The sequence below is a fragment of the Eubalaena glacialis genome, chromosome 16 (assembly GCF_028564815.1).
Source record: "Eubalaena glacialis isolate mEubGla1 chromosome 16, mEubGla1.1.hap2.+ XY, whole genome shotgun sequence".
NCBI lineage: Eukaryota > Metazoa > Chordata > Mammalia > Artiodactyla > Balaenidae > Eubalaena > Eubalaena glacialis.
The window spans coordinates 85,710,010-85,732,150 of NC_083731.1; the positions used below are offsets into that span (position 1 = coordinate 85,710,010).

Here is a 22,141-nt window from a genome sequence, read left to right on the forward strand (position 1 = left end):
AGGCGAGGCATTGGGAGGTTTGCTATTAGGATCTGTACTTATTTTTTAAATTTTTAAAAATTTTAAATCTTTTGGCCACGCCATGCAGCATGGGGGATCTTAGTTCCCCGACCAGGGATCAAACCTGTGTCCCCTGCATTGGAAGCGTGGAGTCTTAACCACTGGACTGCCAGGGAAGTCCCTCATCTGTGAATTTAGATGGCTATAACATTAACTAAACACAACTTCAGATAATTCTACCAGAAATCCATTTAGAAAAGCCCTTGTTCTTAAATACACTTACGTATAAAGCTGGTGGCCTCTGTCCCATGGACAAGGAGAGATCTTGGTGGGCAGCCGAGATGGAGATGGGGCTCAAATTCTGGCACATTAGGCCTGTTCAATGGGACAGAATGACAACTAGACTTTCATCCAAATAGATGAGACAGACAGGGTCCAGTCTGTCATGGGCATGGCAACACTGGTAGGAGGCCCAGGCATGCCCTGGAGGTCTAAGCAGGATGGAACATAGCAAGAAACAACTCAGGTGGGTGATACTTCCAAGTCTAGGCAGGGAAATGGGTAGGTGAGCACCCCAGCTACTTGAATGTGTGGTTCTGGCACATTCTAGCACTGGCTCGGGTATCAGGGCAAAGAGGGAAGTCCCGGCTTCCAGGGAGGCAGGTGCCTGGAGCAGCAGGCCAGCTACTATGGGACTTGGCTATATTCTGTTTGCAATTTTGTTTCCCCCAAGCAAGCTTATAATGGAAATCACTATGGAAACAGCATGCATGTACCAGAAATCTATTTTTCACCTAAATTTTGTTTGAATGTTTTGTGTTTTAAATGTTTTGAACTGAAGAGTTAAGGCATATCTGATTTTAGAGATCCGTCTGTCATTTGTCATTTCTGCCCCACTGAAATGGGGGAACCTAAAGAAGCATCCCATCAGTTCTTCAATCGTGAAAAATCACAAGCTTTCTAATACAATAATTTATAAAGTTATTCTACTAACTTGAACTTCTTTCTCAAATAGGAAGAAACGAAGCTGAGCTGTCTGGCACGAAGAACAGGGTGCAATGATGCACTTTATCAAAGCGGAAAGTAGGAACTATCCCCCCTGGCTAATACTGCTTCAGCATTTCTCACACGACATTTTTCTTACTTGCGGGACTCCTTGTCCCTGGGAATAACATCATCACTGCTGGATTGAGATCCTTCCCTATTTTGCAACTCAACTTTCAGAACAAGTATATTTAGATACTATATTTATAACCAAATTCTAAATTTATGGCCAACAAGCGGGCGGAAATCAGCTTCGCCCCCTTCCCCATAATTTACCTTTCTTAATTCAAGGAGCCAAAGATAGTTTCTTCTTTGCCTCTTTCACTTTTAATTAATTAATTTGTCTTTCGCTAAATTACGGTGTTCTGACTCAGGTTATTCACCCAATGTATGTAAAAAGAAACAAACCATCTTACATTTTAGGTGCTTGGGACGTTGGATGACCCGGGCTATTTTAACCGTTCAGAAGCAGGTTTCCTCCCACCGCACCCAGAATTATCGAGATCATCCCCTCAGTTTTCTGTCTGGGATAGCTGTTCCCTCGCCCTTGGTAGAGGCTGCTGGTCAGCCCCTTCCAGGATTGACGCTGGTCGCCCCCAGCACCCTTCTTGCCCGTCTCGCGGAGAGTGGGCTCTAAGACCGCGAGGGCCGCGGGCGGGAGGCGGTGGCCCGCCCGAGCCCCGCCCCGGCCGAGCGCGGGGTGGAGCCGGCGCGGGAGTTCCCCGAGTCGCGCGCTCCGGAGCCCGGGAGGCATCCGCGGGGAGTGGGCGGGGCCGGCGCGGGGAGTGGGCGGGGCGCGCCGCCGGGCCGCGCAGCTGCCAGCAGGCCGGGCATTAGGGCCTCGGCGGAGCCCGCTCCCCAGCGCACTGGGCGGGGTGTGCGGCGGACGGCTTCGCGGGCAGGCGCGGGCCCCGAGGCAGCGGCTGCGCCCTGCGCCGGGGAGGAGCCGGGGGCGGGCGGGCAGCCGGCAGGCGGGGGCTGGGGCCCGCGGCAGGGAGTGCCGGAGCGCCGGCGGCGACGACGGCAGCGGCGGCTGAGCAGGCTCGGTGCGTGGGTCCACAGCGGCTCGGGGTCCGCCCGCTGGCTGCGGTGCGAGCGGGCGGCCCGGCTGCCCTCCTCCCCCGCCCGCCGCCGTCGCCGCTGTGATTGGGTGGAAGATGGCGCTGGGCGGATGGAAATCCTAATGACAGTCTCCAAATTCGCCTCCATCTGTACCATGGTAGGTGCGGCGGGAGGGCGGTGGGTGGCCCTCGTCCCCGCCCTCGCCGCCCGCGGGGCCTAGCGCGGGGCCGTGGCCGGGAGGGGGCGGCGCGGGCCGGGCGGGGGCGGTTGGACGGCGGGGCACAAGCGAGCGCGGAGCGGCCCCGCGAGGCGGGCGCGCGAGGGTGGCCGGCGGGGGCGGCGCGGGTCGTCGGTGCCTGGGCTCGGCCGCGGGTCCCCGCGGCGCCGGGGCGGAGCGGAGAGGCGCCGGGCTGTGGGCGCGCGAGCCGGGGCGCGGGCCCGGCCGGGGCCGGAGGTGGAAGCACGCGAGCGGCGCCCGCGTTTCCGTCCGGCGGCGCGCGGGTTCGGGCCCGGCCGGCCGGGCCGGGAGGGTCCCCGGCGGGCGAGGGGCTGCGGCGGGAAGGCAGGGTCCCCTTACCGGCCGCGAGGGCACGGAAGTCGGCTCAGGTTTCCTCCCCGCGCCTCTGGCGAGGCCGAGTCCCCGCCGGCGCCGAGGGGAAGGGGGTGTGTGTGAAGGTGGAAACTTTAAATAAGTGCTGTCGAAATTTTCCCCCTTTTCTCCTCTTCTGAGAGGAACAAGGTCTCCCGTTTCCAGCCGCGTGTCCAGGTGGCAGTCTTGTCTTTGGGAATCCACGTTGATCTTGAAAATAGCTTAAGCATTCCTGTCATTTGTTTACTTGAACGCCCCAGACGCATCAGTGTGTGGCTTGAAGTGTTTCTGTGCAGGAACTGACGGCAGGGGTTGCTGTCTGTGTTTTACTGGGGCTTTTAAAACGACTTTAAGGGAAAAGTGCTAATACCTGTGGAAGAGTCCCGAGTTGAGCAAAACGTGGGTGCGTTTAAATCTTGGTGTTTTGTGGTTGGTCAGTTTTCCACACTGTGGGGCGAATTCGTTTCATTAGCTCCTTATGACTTAACATCTTGCGATCTTAAGTATGAGCCATCACAGAAAAAAAGTTATTTTTCACCACGTGGGCCTATTGATGATGTTATTAAAGACTTCTGAAATCTTTCCTTCTGTTTTACGTCTTATCAGCCCTTTTTATGCATGTGGGAGATCCCCCCCAGCAATCTTCCATTTAAGGGTGGTACGTTTCATATACCTTTCTTTAAGGAGCGGTGAATCAGATCGAAAAGATGCTTTAGAAGCAGATTCTGTACTGCACGCTGAGGAACAGTATAAAAATGGCTGAAATCAAGTGGGATTAAAATCTACAGTATTAAAGACATCACACTGAAGAATGAATCATGAAGAATCCATTTCCTCAAATGGATGTTTGTTTTTCTTGCACAATTCATATTTTAGGAACCATTGATGTTAAAGGGACTGTATTTTTTTTAATTTTATTTTTTTAAAAAATATTTATTTATTTATTTATTTATTTTTGGCTGTGTTGGGTCTTCGTTGCTGCGCGCGGGCTTTCTCTAGTTGCGGCGAGTGGGGCCTACTCTTCGTTGGGGTGCGCGGGCTTCTCATTGCGGTGGCTTCTCTTGTTGGGGAGCACGGGCTCTAGGCGCGTGGGCTTCAGTAGTTGTGGCTCACGGGCTTCAGTAGTTGTGGCTCACAGGCTCAGTAGTTGTGGCTCGTGGGCTCTAGAGCACAGGATCAGTAGTTGTGGCGCACGGGCTTAGTTGCTCCGCGGCATGTAGGATCTTCCCGGACCAGGGCTCGAACCCGTGTCCCCTGCATTGGCAGGCGGATTCTTAACCACTGCGCCACCAGGGAAGCCCAAAGGGACTGTAATAAAAGGATTTCCAAGGGTCAGGTAGATTAATTATTTTTAGATATGCCAGTTATTATTCTCTTTCAAAAGGAATGTGATAATTAAGTCTTTGAAAGTGATAATCTTACCAGATTGCTGAGCTACACAGATTGTCAGGTCATAGTTCACTGTCAAAGTCTAGAGTTTCTGGAGTGATGTGTTGCTCTTCACTGTTTCATCCACTCAAGTATATCAGGTATACATTTAGCACCTACTACGTACAAGAGAGTGTGCTGAGTGCTGGGGATACAGCAGTGATCAAGACAGTCTCTGCTTTCATAGTGTTTACATTCTAGTTAAAAGAGACAAACAATATTCACATAAACGTATTAATATATGCTCTAATCAGGTTAAGAAAATGAGGCAGAGAGAGATTTGCCAAGTCAAACACTGAGTAAGTGGGATTTTGATCTCAAGAATTTTAGACTCCAAAACTCTCTCTAGGGCTTCCGCCCAGGTGCATTCATTACATGCGGGGTGTGTGTATTGTTGGCAGATAGGGAAACATCAGTGCCCGGCCAAATGAGATTGCTCCAAAAGTAGTGTTAAAATTGTATGTGCCTGTGTTCATATTTGAATACATTCTGATGCGCTCCCAAGGTAGTGCTAAGTATATCAAAGTATCCTACAATCTTATTCTTTAAAGAGAACTTCAGTCTGTCTTCTGAGATACTACAAAATTGATAATCAAGAAAAGCAAAAGTATTTATCTCTGTGCCTTTGTAGGTTTCTGACCTGGTCACCGCTGTCTCTCAAGCAGGTAGCCTTCCTTGAATAATCTTAGCCCTGTCCCTACCCACCCTCCATCCCCCTCATACAATTTCACAGCATTTTTGTGATCTCAGTAACACTTACCGTACTTGCTGTGTTGTAAATTTTTCTCTTATCTCCTTATTAGATTCTGAAGGCCTTAAGTGAAAGGACTATCATTTATTTCTGCAGTTTGGTGGTGCACTACCTTCTGCATACAGTAAAAGTCTCCCCGCATCCTTCATTTCTTCTGCTGACGTCTAGGGGGAGTAAGTTTGGTTAAACATGCCTGAGATGGGGGTGGTGTGTGGGGTGATGCAGAGGAGAGGGGCTGGTCCTAATGGGAATGATCTCTCAGAATCAGCAGCTGTGAAAACGCTTATAATGAGTTGACATTTTATTCTATAAATAATAACATTGACATAATTTTTTCACATGTCAACACAAGGTACCTGGGCAAATAGCAATACCTTAATAGGGTTAAGTAACTGTTAAAAGCAAATCTCTTTCGATGTGGCTTATTCCAGATCACAGTTGTTCCTCTGACATGCGAACATCAGTTAAGTTTATTTCTCTTAAGTTACTGTTACAGCCTGACGGGGTGAGTGATTATGTTTAGGTTACAATGAATCAATTTTCAGGGTACCTCTAGAAATGCCTCTTGTTGTTTGCCCATGAAATAATTTCAGTATCACATGGTGCTTGTTTTGCTGATGAAGTAGCTTCAGACTTCAGGGCCTGGCACAGAGTAGCTACCTAATATTTAAGATTATACTTCATAATTGTGAAATAATGGGAAAAGTGACCGAATGCATGTAGAGGGATGGCCTGTGTTTTGAAATTGAAGTGGAAGTTGTAGAGCAGCTTGTGGTGGCCCAGGACTAGAAAGTGACCATACGGGTCAGGGTTGTTAGGAAGCACAGCGCTGGGGGCTCCACGGATGTGAGAAGCATCCTCGCTTCCTGTTTGGGTTGTAGGAGTCCTGGCGGGGAAGGGCGTGCAGGGGAGGGGGTTGGATAAAGGAGAAGTCGTTGCAGGGGAACGTGGTCGATCGTGGGGTGGCCTGGCTCCTTGCCCACCCCCAGTCACTGGGTGTCAGCTAGATCCCCTAGAACATGGTGTCATTGAAGCCAAGGCCACAAGTCTGCTGCTCCGTGGGTCTGACAGGTTTGCTTCGAAAAAGCCTGTACCCAGTACAGCACTCTGCGCGTGGGAAACTTTAAGCTGACTGTACTTAGTGCAGGAAAGTCACAGGTGAGACTGGCTCTTTGTCTTTTCTTATTGTTTGAGTCTCACTGGGGTCACTCACGCAGAGTCAGATGCGTGTGTGGTCAGTGCAGTTTATCACTCCAGAGAGAGGGGCGGGAGGAAAACCTCAAACCCGTGGTGCCTTGCTCCTCGGGGTGCGGGGTAGGCTCTTCATGTAGTCCGAACATTAGAGTAAATGATAGCAGCCCTTGTTCCTTCTCGAGAAATAGGGTGGGTGTGATTCTTTTATTAGCGAAATATTTAATTAATTTTTATTAATATTTTAGTAGTAAAAAAGTTTTCTATGATGGGAACATTCAAAGTGAGTTGCCATTGGTTTACTAATTTTGCTGTTTTTAATGTTAATTTAGGAGAGATGAAAACTTCAAAAATAGGGAGTCTTCTGTCCTATAAATGGTTGGATAAGGAATGTTTGAACATGTGTTTGAGGACCTTAGCAGAGAGATCGTTTAGAATAAGTTTTATTTAAGCCTGCTGATCATTCGAATTTGGCTAAAATACATATTGGACATTAAAAATTGCACATTCTCATTATAGAAAATTTGGAAAGTATTCTATAAAAAAGAGTTTGGAAACTCTTAAGGCAGCAGAAAAGAAAATAACTTACTTTACCTCCCAGAGCTTGTCTTGTCTATTTTTTATTTATTTTTATTTTTTAAATTTATTTTTAATTTATTTATTTTTGGCTGCGTCGGGTCTTTGTTGCTGCGCGCGGGCTTTCTCTAGTTGCGGTGCGCTGGCTTCTTGTTGCAGAGCCCAGGCTCTAGGCGCGCGGGCTTCAGTAGTTGTGGCGCGCGGGCTCAGTAGTTGTGGCTCGAGGGCTCTAGAGCGCATGCTCAGTAGTTGTGGCGCACGGGCTTAGTTGCTCCGCGGCATGTGGGATCTTCCCAGACCAGGGCTTGAACCTGTGTCCCCCGTATTGGCAGGCAGATTATTAACCACTGCGCCACCAGGGAAGTCCGTCTTGTCTTTTTAAGAAAACTATGCCCTAGGTAAAATTTCACATTTCAGTTTTCCACGTGCATTATTGGCACTTACCACAAATAAAGGTAAGATCATTGGAATTTGAAACTTTTCATGTGCTTAAGAAGTATGGTTTTAAATACCGTATTCAATTAGGTGAAACAGGTATAAAGACTCTAGTCTCATATCATTTGGCTTTGCTTACCTCTTGGTGGTTTTCTCCTTCCACCTCCAGCTAATCTTTTTATAATAGATCTCTGAGTAGGTTAATTATTTACTGTCCCACGACCCATGTGGCCAGTTCAGCCAGACTTGATCGCAGCACACCTAGTTTTCTTCCTTGGTTCTGGGCTTCTGATAGGCCCGCAGAGACTGAGTCCACTTCCATTTTCTCGCAAGTTCTTTCTTCCTGCCTTTAAAGTCAGATTTATTGAAGCTCTCCTGAAACTTTTACTGTCTCAGGAAAGATTATTTAAGGATTTGTTTAGTTAGCATTAATTCCTTTCCAGAAACCTTCATTTTTTAGATTTAAATAATCTGATTTTGTTTTGAATTCTCTTTCAGTAGCTCAATTCCAGAAACTTAATATAGTATTTTGTAATGTATCCTACTGCATGATATATTAAAAAGAGAAGTTGGACCAGAAGGAAATTTCTAGTCCAGATTTTGACATTTAGATCTGTGCATATGGGAAAGTCTTCTAAAACTTTGTGAGTTGGTTTTTCTCATCTGTAAAGTAAAGGGGTTGGACTAGACATGTAAATATTCCTTCTGTGTTTTGTTTCCTTCTAGATCGAAAACTCAGTATTCTCTGATCCTTTGAGAGTTTATAAATGATTGTTGATACCATCATTTTGGGAATGCTAATCGTGTTTAATTAATTTTCTTTTACCTGTTTGACCCCCTTCACCCATTTCTCTCCACCCCCCTCCCCCACCTCCACCACCTCTGGCAAACACCAGTCTGTTCTTTGTTCTATGAGCCTTTTTTTTTTTTTTTTAAAGATTCCACATATAAGTGAGATAATATGGTATTTGTCTTTGACTTACTTCACTTAGCATAATACCCATGATATTCATCCATGTCGTCGAACATGGTAAGACTTTTAGTCCTTTTTTTTATGGCTGAGTAATATTCCGTTGTATACATGTACCACATCTTCTTTATCCATTCATCCATTGATGGACATTAGGTTGTTTACATATCTTGGTTGTTGTAAATAACGCTGCATTGAACATAAGCATGCATTTATCTTTTTGAGTTAGTATTTTTGTTTTATTTGATAAATATCCAGAAGAGGAGTTGCTGGATCATATAGTAGTTTTATTTTTAATTTTTTGAGGGACTTCCATATTGTTTTCCATAGTTGCTGCACCAACTTACATTCCCACCAACAGTGCACAGTGGTTCCCTTTTCTCCACATCCTTACCAACACTTGTTATTTCTTGTCTTTTTGACACATTCTGACAGGTATGAGGTGATATCTCATTGTGGTTTTGATTTGTATTTCCATGATGGTTAATGATGTACAGCATCTTTTCATGTTACTGTTGGCCACGTGTATGTCTTCTTTCGAAAAATGTCTATTCAGATCTTCTGTCCATTTTTTGATTGCATTGGTTTTTTTTGCTGTTGAGTTGTCTGAGTTCTTTTATGTATTTTGGATATTAGTCCCTTATCAGATATATGATTTGCAATAGTTTCTCCCATTCAGTAGGTTGCATCTGATCATGTTTTAGATAATATAAGGAGCGTGGAATTAGATATAGTTAAATATGAATTATACTTAGTTTCCTAGTTTGTTTTTTTCTTCTTGTTTGTTTGTTTGTGTTTTTGGCCACGCCGCTCGGCTTGTGGGATCTTAGTTCACTGACCCGGGATTGAACCCTCACTCCCTGCAGTGGAAGCGTGGAGTCTTAACCGCTGGACCGCCAGGGAGGTCCTCCTGTTCTTTTTTTTTTTTTTAAATGTTATAGAATTTATGGAAAATTACGGTCCAAAGTAAATATATTTCTTCCTTCAAAAATATTTACTGGAGGTTAGTGATATCACCATTTTATTCATTAACAGGCTAATCCACGCTGTTTACTTATTTTTGACATTTTTTTCTTTTCCAATGCCATTTTAAAAAAAGATTTGAGGGACTTCCCTGGTGGCGCAGTGGTTAAGAGTCCACCTGCCAATGCAGGGGACACGGGTTCGATCACTGGTCCGGGAAGATCCCACATGCCGCGGAGCAACTAAGCCCGTGAGCCACAACTACTGAGCCTGCGCTCTAGAGCCTGTGAGCCACAACTACTGAAGCCCGCGAGCCACAACTCCTGAAGCCCGCGTGCCACAACTCCTGAAGCCCACGCGCCTAGAGCCCGTGCTCCGCAACAAGTGAAGCCACTACAATGAGAAGCCCGAGCTCCACAATGAAGAGTAGCCCCCACTCGCAGCAACTAGAGAAAGCCCGCGCACAGCAACGAAGACCCAACGCAGCCAAAAATAATAAATAAAATAAAATAAAATTTAAAAAAAAAGATTTGAATTTTTGCCCTTTCTGATATTCCGCATTTATTTTTGTGGGTGTGAGTGTGACCTTGAACAAGTTACTTCGCTGTGCCACGGTTTTCTTATCTGTAAAATGGGGGTGAAATAATGTCCACTTCATAGGGTTACAGGATGGTACCTGGCCCAGGGTTAATCATCTGTAGTGTTTGTAGTTATTATTATTACCTTTGTAAAGTGATTTGCTCCCCTCCATGAGGTAAGGACTCATTGGCACTACTAATGCTAGTAACCAAAATTGAAATTTTTAAAGTAAAATGCAGTTATTTTAGTTCATTTTCATCATAAGAAAAATTAGTTTATTAATAGTATATGCCTCTGAGAAAGCAGACATTTACTTTGAAGTTAAGTGAGCTAGATTATAATATTGCAAACTAAGAATGTAGATTATCTTTTTACCCTGTTTTGAATATTTTGTAGACAGATTTTATTCCTTTCATCTGGGAATAAAAATGTTCTAATTTGTAACATTCTCAAATATGTTCTAGAAGCTTAGATAAGTTGGGAATACTACTTTCAGAAGAAAAGTCTTATTTTTTTCTACTAAAAAAAAAAAGCATACCAACTTTTTGTCATTGTTAGAATGAAGCGTGTGTTTTAAAGTTAGCTTCAGGGCTTATTTCCTTTCAGATTTTCCTGTTTTTTGCTGAGGCCATATTGTTGCACTTGATTCACTCATGCCTCTGCCCCCACTGGAATGATATCTCTTGTTGGCCTGCGGTGCAGTTACCCAACCTGCTTTTAGAAGAGGATTATTTAAATATCTGTAAAATAAGGTGTCGGTAGAAAAGGGTAAATGCTAGATGTTTTGAGGCGTTAATGGGTTGCTGAATTTAAAAATATAATCAGAGACCCAGTATTGTTGAAAATACCTATACATAAGACTTCATCATTTAAAACCTTGTGCATAGAATTTGTATTAGAAGGGGAGAGACAGTTTATATATGTAATTCATTTTGGAAGAAAAACTATGAAGTCTTTACTTTCACAAAAGTACTCAGTCAAGAATTTTGTGATACTGTAGTGTGAAGTACGTGATATTTAATATAGAACATGATTGCGTGAGGTGCTGTGTATCTTCACTCTCCTGTGTGTTCACTGGCTTATCCTTTGCTGCCGCTGCTTCAAAAGAAAGATCATTAGCTTTTCCTAAGAGTTGTGTGGTGTCTACAGAATGTCTAAGTTTGCTTAGAATCTCCATCTGTAGTCGTCCATGCGTCTAAATCTGCATGCCAATAAAAATTTATTTCCAACTTAAAACAAGAAGTGGATGTTCTTCCAGTGATAATGGACAGATGTTCTTATTGAAATGCTTCATAGGTGCAGGAACCAACCAGCATTTCCTACTTGTGAATAGTGGTGTACTTTAATGGAGTTAGAATATTATTGCCTTTGATTTTATTTTAGTGCTTTTTATTTCAGTGACCTAAGTAAAAGCCTTCTGCCTGATGGTGAGTAAGTATATAAGTGCTTTTCATGGAAGGAGGGGTGGACTTATTATTTTTAAGCTAATAGCGATGTGTTCTCTCTCTCTTTTTTTTTTTTGTAAAGAGTGCCTTTCTTCATGAGTACTTTCAGGAAGTATTCATGGAGGCTTGCATTCTGTCAGGGTGTATGCGGGTCCTGAGAATACAGAGATGACCATGATAAGCTCTGGTCTTACAGAGCTTCCCATTCAGTGTGTCCCGAATGGGTTATGGTCGTGCAGAGAACACCCAACTTCTGGTGGGTTTTCCCTGTGAAAATCCAGCCTTCGCCCGATGACCACACTTGAAAATCTACATCGTTGTCTTCTTGTTTGAAGACATTTATAGATTGCCCTTTTCAACTGAAAAGATATAAGTGGACTCTTCCACCTTTTTTGTCTCTCTGTTTGTGGTTTGTTCTGTTACTTTAGTCCTTTCAAGGTGGCGTGGCTGCCTTGCCCTTCCTTTCTCGTGTCCTGCCGTCTCTCTCTCTTGGTTGCAGTGTTTCACCCCAGATGTCACCATCTTTCTTTTTTACTTCTGGGACCGCACTGTGGTTGTTATACCACCTCAATGTGTTCTGTTAATGATGAGCAGGGTCATCTCAGCAAACTTGGTGAAATGGGAGGTGCCTTCTGTAATTTTCAGCTTCCCGGGGAACGTGTGTGGAGATCTGGCACCCGGTGGGTCTTAGTGGTGCTGGTGCTGAGTACTTCGCAAACTTAGAGATGATAAATCCAGGCTGGATCATTAACAAGAATTAGGATATTTGGGTCCATGTTTGGTTGACATAAAGCAGATGAGCCCTCTCTAAATGTGACGTGGTGCTGTGACAGGAAGAAGGCTGGGCTGAATAGGCGTGGCCCATTTGAGAAATGAAATTTCATGATAGAATATTTGTAAAAACCTTCAGAATTGTATTCCTGGTAGACATGGAGTGGTTGGTAAATATTATTTTTTTTTAAAGCTGTCAATTATATATTTTTATTGAATTTAAATGCTAGAAAAAAGTTTTCAAAAGTATTTATCTCTCCATCTATTTATTTGTAATACCGCAGAACTCCTCTTTAAATATTTTCCTATAGGAAATGTTTATTAATAGACCTATTTTTGTCTTATTTTCCTTCTGTCTTTTTTACAAGCAACCTATGTTTAGTACTGATTCTGAACTATAATGACGTGGTCACTTTTAGAAATGGGGTGGTATATATGCCTTTGAGGTTGAATGAATTGTTTTGAACTATCAAAATGAGGATTTTTAAAAGTGAAATAAACCACTCAGGTTTAGCTGTATGCATTGTTAAAGAATATTGTGACCGTTGGTTTCCTTGGAAACAGTAGTTTATTTTAATTCTTCATTTTTAAAAAGTCAAAAAAATTTATTATTTTAAAAAGTACAAAATTGTGTGAAGTAAAAAAACCTATCTCCTGCAAAGAGAAGGAGGGGCAGCCCTTTCCAAGAGTTAATTATTTGTTAGAGTCTGTGTGTGCGTGTTTGTGTGGCTGGACATTACCTGAGCATATATAAACATACAGTATTGTGTGTGTCATCACCCCCCCCCCCAATAAAGTTTGCAACTTGCTCTTTTCACTTAATGTATTGAATATAATGGACATTTTTCTTTGTCATTATGTTGCTTCATTCTAGGTCAAAATTGTGCTCATTTTAATTCTCCATCATCTTCAGTGTTGATCACATTAGAAAGGTTGGATTATATAATACTGATTGCATATTTTCATTTTCTTTAACATCAATTGTGTTAGTTTCCTAGGGCTGCCAAAACCAAGAACCCCAAACTGTGGTTTAAAATAACAGAGTTTTACTGTCTCACAGCTCTGGAGGCCAGAGTCCAAAATCGGCAGGGGCTGGGGGTGGGCAGAGCTGGCGCCTTCGGAGGCTGTGGGAAGACTGGTCTCTGCCTTTCTCCTGTAGCTTCGGGGGGTTTCCAGGCAGTCTTTGGTTTGTGGCTGCGTCACTGCAGTCTTTGCCTTCATCTTCACTTGATGTCCTCCACTTTGTCTCTGTTTCTTCACGTTGTCTTCCCTCGGTCCATGTCTGTTTCTGTGTCCACATTTCCCCTTTTTATACGGACGTCAGTCATATTGGATTAGGGCTCACCCTGATGACCTTTAACTTGATTACCCTTGTAATGACCCTATTTCCAAATAAGGGTCATACTCTGAGGTACTGGGGGTTAGGACTTTCAGATGTTTTTATTGGGGGATACGATTTATCCCAATGCAACAATGGAGCAGTGAGGTTCATTTTTACAAATCAGTATCAATGATGTTCATTAAGTAGGTTATGTACTAGACACTAGAGTTGCATTTAAGTTTCAGACTTTGTCCTCAAAGGACTTGCAGTCCTTTATATATATATATTTTTTCATGTATATGAAAAAATCAATAATGAAAGTAAAATGCTACATTAGAAAACACAATGCAAAAGAAAGCAATAAAGGGGAAATAGAGGGGGAAAAAAGACAGGAGTCAGGGAAAAAATCTATAAAATTATAAATTTTACCATATACATCTTAGCTTGTCAGAATCACCTTTAGATTTATACTAGCTTAATTCCAGTGATATATAGGAATGTTATTCTTATATAGGTCCATTCCCTTTCTGCCCTTTTAGGGCTTTATTTTTATATATATTACATCTGTTAATGTTATAAACACAACAATACATTGTCATAATTAGTACTTTACCATCTATTTGCTAAGCCCATTACAGCTTTGCTCCAACCTGCCCCTTTGTGCTGTTACTGGTATATGTATGACATATATTACATTTATCTATATTATAGGCCCAGTAATACTTTATATATTGTACATACATACTATTTTATACAATTGCTTTTTAAATCAGTTAAGAGACGAAAGGAAAAAAAAATGTGTTTATGGTGTCCTCTGTAGTGAAACAGTTACCGTCACGGGTCCTCTTTTTTTGTTCATGTGGACTACGATTATTATCTGAGGTCATGTGCTTTCATCCTGAACAACCTCCTTTAGTATTTCTTGTAAGTCATGTCTGCTAGCAAAAAATTGTCAGGGTTTTGTTTTGTTTGGTTTGGTCTGGGAAAATCTTTGTTTCACATTTAGTCTGAAGGCTTTGCCAGATTTAGTATCCTTGGTTGACAGTTTTTTTATTTGAGCACTTTGACTATGTTACCCCACTGCCTTCTTGCTGCCTTGTTTCTGTTGAGAAGTCAGCTGTCAGTAGTATTGGCGTCCCTTCTAAGCAACTCATCCTTTTTCTCTTGCTGCTTTCAAGTTTTTCTCCTTGTCTTTGACTTTCAGCACTTTCACTATCATGTGCCTGTTTGTGGGTCTCTTTGTGTTTATAACCTATATATTCTTTTTTTAAAAAATAAATTTATTTATTTATCTTTGGCTGAGTTGGATCTTTGTTGCTGCACGCGGGCTTTCTCTAGTTGCAGTGAGCGGGGGCTACTCTTTGTTGTGGTGCGCGGGCTTCTCATTGCGGTGGCTTCTCTTGTTGTGGAGCACAGGCTCTATGTGCGTGGGCTTCAGTAGTTGTGGCTCGTGGGCTCAGTAGTTGTGGCTCGCAGGCTCTAGAGCGCAGGCTCAGTAGTTGTGGCGCACGGGCTTAGTTGCTCTGCAGCATATGGGATCTTCCCGGACCAGGGCTCGAACCTGTGTCCCCTGCATCGGCAGGCAGATTCTTAACCACTGCGCCACCAGGGAAGCCCTGACCTATGTATTCTTAAATTCTGGTTTATGTTAAATGCCTGTACTTTTCAGTTGGGAGTTTGTTTTCTTTTTGTGGGTGGGGAGGAACATTTCAGTTATAGTATAATATGTCAGCTTTGTAGGTCAGAATTATTAGATTAATTCAGAATCGTTATGTCTCAACCAAGAATATATTACTATAGTTAAACATTACATTCTCGCAGAAGACATTCATAAGAAAATTGGACACAAACTAAAATGAAATGATAGTATGAATTCCTTTCATGAGTTGTATATTGTTGTTGTGCCTGTAGATTAGCGTCACTGTATATTTATTCCACAGATAAAATTGTTTAGTGTTCTTTGGAAAAGCAGTGGTTATGAGGGTGTCCCGCTGCATGTTTATCAGATGGTGTATTAGATTTCTAGGGCTTCTGTAACAAGAGCTGCAAACTGGGTGGCATAGAACAAGGGAAATTGATTGTCTTACAGTTCTGGAGGCCAGAAGTCCAAATCCAAGGTGTTGGCAGTGTTATGCCCCCTCTGAAGGTGCTAGAGAAAGATCTGTTCCAGGCCTCTCCTAGCCTCTGATAGCCTCACTTGGAAGTATCGAGCCTCAGGTGTTCCTTGGTTTGTCGATGGCCACTTTTACCTGTGTCCCTTCACATCATCTTCCCTCTGTGTGTGTCTATGTCTAAATTTCCCCTTTTTATAAGGACACCAGTCATTGGATTAGGGCTCACCTTAATGACCTCATTCTAACTTGATTACTTCTGTAAAGACCCAGTTTCTAAGTAAGGTCACAATCCAAGCTACTGGGAGTTAAGACTTCCATATATCTTTTTTTGGGGCGAGGGATACAGTTCAATTCATAACAGATGGCTTAAAGGAGTATTGCCATCTTAAGTTCTTTCAGAAATAAGATAGGGACTCAAGGAACTGTAGTTTTTTAAGGGGAGTAGCAATTAGTTAGTTTGGGTATCTTTTAAACTAACTAGTTTAAATATTTCTAACCTCACTTATGAGCCAGGATTGGAGCTCTATTGTGGTGGAATTTATACTTAATTTTGCATTAAACTAATAATGGCTGACCTTTTCTGGAAGTGGATGTATCAGTAGTTAGCTGACTGCTTGATTTTTTTTTTTCCCTCTTTGTGACTACTCAATCCGTCACTTTCTACCCACCCTCCCACACCCAAGTCTTTCACAGCTGTGTAATATTTTCTTTTGGTTACATGGATACTTAATAAGAAATTTTACTGTTTTACTGATTATAAAAAGAATAAATGTTTGTGATGGACAGCAATGTGTAAAGAAACTAAAAGTCACCTATAACCCATTAATCAATTACTAGTATTTGATAACATGTTTTTGTATGTTCTCTTGGTCTTTTCCATGCGTGGCAAACATGATTTTTAAAACACAATTTGTGGGTAATTGAGTTAATTATTAATGCTTGTGCTCTCAAATCAGACATTTTAATATATTTGCTCTAATATCTTTCTATTCTGTGATGTCTTGGAAACCAAGATATACTTATTTTTGTTGTTTCTCATTTTCTCTACTGATAACAAAAGTTTGGTGTAACAGATTTAGAGAGTTTGGGAGTTAAAAAAGGACCTTATGACAACTAGCCCTTTATAGTGACAAGTAAGTAGTGCAGGGGAACTAAATCTGAGATCCCGATATTTCACAGTGATGAGCAGATTCTAAATGAACTCCTTCAACATAGTGGTTTAGATTGAAGTTATGTGGGAACTAGTTTATGTTATTATTAATTTGTCCTTCCTTCTGAGAAGCTACCAAACTGGAATAGCAAGCATTGGAAGAAAGTGGTTATGCAGGAAGTCTTCAACTAACAGAGTGATTTCCAAAGGTCTTTTTTTTTTTTTTTTTTTCAAAGGTCTTTTTTAAAGTCAGTTGATTGGCGCTCATTATTGATTCTCCCATAGAAACAGTGTATAAATTCAGCTCCTTAGCCAAATGGACAAGGTGTGTTTTAGCCCTGATCAGTTACTCTGGCTCAGCAGCATCATGGCACATGGTTCATGCAGAAGGGCTGCCATTGCCACGTGGAAAAGTGGGGCTCAGAATTTCATGTCTTTTGCCACCTGTCATTCTTCAAGAAGGAGACTCACTGGGAAATGTCTTACACTTGTATGGTTACTTGAGCACCTGATGTTTGGGGAGGGTAGTGTGATGAAGAGTAGGAGTTCTGTGTCTGACACAGACCCGCGTTCAAGTTCCCCCTCTGCCATTTATTAGTGACAACTTTGGGCATGTTACCTTAAACCCTTGAGTTTATTTTACATATAAAATGGGCCAAATATAATATGTGTAACAATTGGGTAGAGCTTACTGTGTGCTTGACATTATTCTAAGCCCTTTACATATATTAATTCATTTAGTTTTCACAGTAGTTCTGTGAGGTTGGAACTGGTGTTATCTTTTACCGATAAGAAAACTGAGGCACAGATAGCTTAAGGAGTTTTCCCAGTGTCATACAGAGCTGGGATTCAAATCCCTGGAAGTCTGGATCCAGAGTCTTTGTTTATAACTGCCATACTCAACTGCTTGTCCAAAAATACTGCTCTGAGGTTACTAGGAGGAGTAACTAAGATAGTATGTCAGGGGTCTGGTTCAGTAAATGTTAGGTCCCTTCTTCAGCTCCTTAGGTGTCTGCGAGCAACCCTGTATTTTCATGGCTCACTGTGTGCTCAATCACAAATTATGAATTCCCTGTATCAGCAAAATAAGTTTTAATAACATACTAGTACTTCTCTTGATTTGTCTACACATTACCTTCTTACTGCAGGTGGAAATCCCCAGTCAAAATTTAGGCAGTTTCGGGGACTTCCCTGGTGGCGCAGTGATCAAGAATCCGCCTGCCAATGCAGGGGACATGGGTTCGAGCCCTGGTCCGGGAAGATCCCACATGCCGCGGAGCAACTAAGCCCGTGCGCCACAACTACTGAGCCTGCACGCCACTACTACTGAGCCTGCGTGCCACAACTACTGAGCCCTGTGCTCTAGAGCCTGCGAGCCACAGCTACTGAAGCCCGCGCGCCTAGAGCCTGTGCTCCTCAACAAGAGAAGCCACTGCAATGAGAAGCCCGAGCACCACAATGAAGAGTAGCCCCCGCTCGCCGCAACTAGAGAAAGCCCGCGCGCAGCAACGAAGACCCAACGCGGCCAAAAATAAATAAATAAAATAAATAAATTTATTTTAAAAAAAAATTGAGGCAGTTTTGGGGTGAGTGGAAAGGGGGAGGGACAGGCACAGGGACAGGTCTGTCCAGCACAGTGGTGGAGTCACTGGGTGTCAGGGATCATCAGCGCCTGGAAACCCTGACACGTCAGCACTTCCCGCCGGGGAGTAGGGCCTTCTCTTTGTAGTTTTGAATTATACTTACCTCTTTCTTAATTTAGGTCCTAGTGAAAAAAATTAACCTTTAGATTAAAAGTTACACACATATTCGATGAAGGAAATCATATTTTTAAATAGTTCACATTAATATTTTCAAATCAGATTTAACATTAGAGTTTTTCCCCCTTAACTTCTTTGAATCTTCTTCCTTTTTAATTGGAATGCTTACAGAAGGGCTTAGTGGAATTATTGTGTAGTGTTTTGAAGTTATGTAGTAATCTGTAGTTTTAGTATGTTGTTTTGGCTGAATACTCACTGTCAGCTGACATGGAAATAATTGTGAAATCTTCCAATCTCTTGTTAGAGCAAATGAACATTTTGCAATTAAAAAATTTTAATTTCAAGTTAAGATATTTTAAAATGAATTTGTTATAGCTAGATATTGCTTCATGTACATATGAAGAAAGAGTAGTATTAGTCAAATTTCCAGTCTATTAAGGATTCAAAGTGCTAATTTCGGTTTTGTTATCTATAAAATTAGGATAATATCTAAAAGGGTTGTTTTGAAGATAAAATAGATTATATATATAAAGTACCTAGTATAGTCCTTGGCCCATTATAGATATTTAGTAAATGGTACCTCTTATTATTATTATAATATTATTATTGTAGCTTATATTGCCTATGGGGACATAATAAGCCTTAAAAATTACTTGTTTGATTAATATACCTTGTTGATGTAGATCAGGATTTCATAATCTAAAACTTTTGACTTTCTATATGTTTTCATAACTATACTGATTTGCTTAACATTAAGTATAAACCTCAGTGAATTTTCAGATTAAATACACCTATGCACCAGCTCCAATATTTTTTTTTTTTTTTGGCTGTTTTGGGTCTTCGTTTCTGTGCAAGGGCTTTCTCTAGTTGCGGCAAGTGGGGGCCACTCTTCATCGCGGTGCGCGGGCCTGTCACTATCGTGGCCTCTCTTGTTGCGGAGCACAGGCTCCAGACGCGCAGGCTCAGTAGTTGTGGCTCACGGGCCTAGTTGCTCCGCGGCATGTGGGATCTTCCCAGACCAGGGCTCGAACCCGTGTCCCCTGCATTGGCAGGCAGATTCTCAACCACTGCGCCACCAAGGAAGCCCCACCAGCTCCAATATTAAGAAACAACATTATCAGCACTTACGATGCCACTGTCATGTTCCCTCCCAGTCACTACCCACCATCTTCCCACCATCTTCTCTTTCGTGGGACAGTGCAGGAATTTTTCTATTTTTTCTCTATTAGGCCCTACCAAAAACATACTGTATGTATTAAAAGAACTAGTCTGTTTTTGAGATTAGAATTATGTTAGATGAGAAACTTTAAATGGGGTTTGTAAATAGCTTTTTACGTGGCATATTGTGATTTTTAATGAAAGTACACTAGTAATATGTTTTGCAAGTAGGAAGTGAGCCTTTAATTTGTATTTTACCTTATTATAGGGTAATTAGTAGAACCTTTTTGAGGGACAATAATACTAGAATATCTTTTTCGCTGTCACTTGTACGTTGATGGTGAACAACAAAGGCAGAACTCCAGTTTCCTTTTCTGTAGGGATAAGTCAACTTTGTATACTCCGTCCTTAGCATAGTACCTAGTACACATTAGCCATATAAGCAATTGTTTTTAAATTAAATATCTGAATCAGTATAGGCAAGTACTTGTGTATGACTTTACCTGCATTTATTTATATCCTACCATGTAAAATAATTTAAGGTAGGCCTTGCATGTATAGAATTGCTGTAGGAAAACTGTCTTTCTAAAGGAGTTTCAGACATTAAATTTATCTAAGAATGACTGTTTTAGAGACAGTTTTATACATGTGTGTAGCATAAGCTGTAGGAAATTTACCACAGCTGTAGGAATGTAGGGTATATCAGCATTATAGAAACTAATCATACTCCATTCAGATGTAAACTAAGGCAAGCTCTATTAAGTGTGTCTGCATCTTAAATATTATATTTTGAACTGTATGCTGAACTTCTTTGCCAAAGAACTCATCAATCTGGGAAAAGTCCAGCAAAATATTAACAGTAATAGTTAGAGATGTGTAGTGTATTTAGTAGGAGAAAACTGAAAAGAATACGGTGGTTGTGCTTGGAAAGATAATGTTTAACATACAGAATGTGAATACAAGGCTGCGGGATCATTTATTGTCTCACCTGGGGCCCTTTGGAAGTGAAAGGTGTGCCGTGACACCTGGCACACTGTCTCAGGCAGGGCGGGGCATCATTGTCCTAGTACAGAGTCAACATGGATTTCTCTGCCGTATCCTAGAGTTCTAGAATCATTATTTCTTTAAACTCAAGAGATGGAATGATAGCACAACTGAAGGGGCAAACACTATACGAAATGTGGCAAATGTAGAGCTTTGGAACTGACAATAATCACAAATTTAGCAGCTTAAACCAACACACATTTATCATAACAGATCCACTGCCAGTTGAGGCTCTGAGGAGAACTGAGCTCTGGCCAACACACTGATGACAGCCTTGCAGAGGGCAAGGCTGAGTGAGGGCCCTGGCTTTTGGCTGGCTGTTAGCGCTGAGAGATTGCCTACAGTTCCTGGCCATGTGCCCTCTCCTCCATGGAACCTGTCCTCCGTGTAATCCTCTCCTCCATGTGGCCCTCTCCTCCATGTGGCCCCCTCTGCCATGGCCTTCTCTGCCATGGGATGGGCTGCCTCACAGCACTGCAGCTTGCTTCTTCGAAGCCAGTTACTGAGTCAGAGAGCAAGCCTGGGAGCAATGCAGACTCTTCTACAACCACAGAATCGTCGTCCCATGACTTTGTCATATTCTGTTGGTTAGAAGCAAGTCACGGGCCCTGCCCACATTGAGGAGAACGCTTTAACTCTGTCCACCACAATGACGAGTTCACAATCAGTGAGAAGTCTCAGTCTGACTGAGGTTTAATTCTTGCTTTGTGTGGTAAACATCTTACTTGTGATTATATTATGTGGAGGGGCTGCCTCTTTCTGAACTAATCAGTTACCTGTATCACTTATTTGGCAGTTAATCGTGTTTTGCATTTTGTTTTAACCAAGCGTAGTCTCTTTTTATTGTAGAAAAACAAACATCTATAAGGTAGTTGCATAGTATCATGTGCCGCCATGCACCCGTCCACTGGCTATGGCCCAGAGCATCCCTTGACCAGCCTGTGTCTTCTTCCGTCCCGCCTACTGTAAACCTCCCGGATTATTTTGAGGCGAATCCCAGGTATCGCTTTATTATTGAAATACCGTGTGACTTAACGTTTTATGTGCTGGATCCGGGTCCTCCCCTTCTGTACTGTATGTTCCCTGCGGATATGGACTGTCTAGTCCATACCTTGCTTGGTCCTAGTGGTGCCCAGTGGGTAGGCAGCTACACACACGTGCACAAAGTCATTTCCGAATCCCCCGGTGGTGGGGCCTCACCTGCTCTTTGCAGGTGCTTTTCACATGGACCTGTGTCGGGAAGACAGTCCCCTGATAACATAGCTCTGCAGTAACCCGGGCCTCTGGTGGGAAGAATTCTAGACGGAGTTCTGCCTGACTTCTAGATGGAAGGAACCCCGTGAACACAAAGCTCGTGCGTTCTGGGTGGGCGTCTCACCCAGCTTGACAGTGAAGGAAGCATGTTTCCTTCGCCCCCCTCCCCAGCTTGCTCCTGGCTGCGCATGTTGATATATGGTTGTACCCTATGTAGAAAACAGCAGATATCTTAGGATTTGTATATTTCATAGACCTCGATATTTAAGTGTTTGAATATGTACATGTTTAGGGATGCGGCTGATATTGTAAAGGGTTACCTATACTTAATTTATAAGTTTTGGTACACATAGAGATTTGAGATAAAAAAATAAATTGTGAATGTTTTCATTCATTTTATGATGTAATTTTATTCATCTTCGGATTGTTCGTAGGCATCTTTAGCAGCAGCGTTTTGTTCTTGACACTTTTGTGACATCCAGCGCAGTTGGTCAGAGCGCGTCATCTCTACTTCCGTTTAAGTGCGTCTATCCCTA

At 42.5% G+C, this 22,141-nt stretch overlaps 1 protein-coding gene across 1 annotated transcript in view; it reads left to right on the plus strand.

The window, feature by feature from the left end:
• Positions 1-2,029: 2,029 nt before the first annotated feature.
• USP12 (ubiquitin specific peptidase 12) overlaps positions 2,030-22,141 on the plus strand; it is a 79,508-nt gene continuing 59,396 nt past the window's right edge. The window contains exon 1 of the mRNA XM_061170576.1: positions 2,030-2,263. Within this exon, the coding sequence (XP_061026559.1) occupies positions 2,216-2,263 (48 nt within the window). The 5' untranslated portion in view covers positions 2,030-2,215. The remainder of the gene's footprint in view (positions 2,264-22,141) is intronic.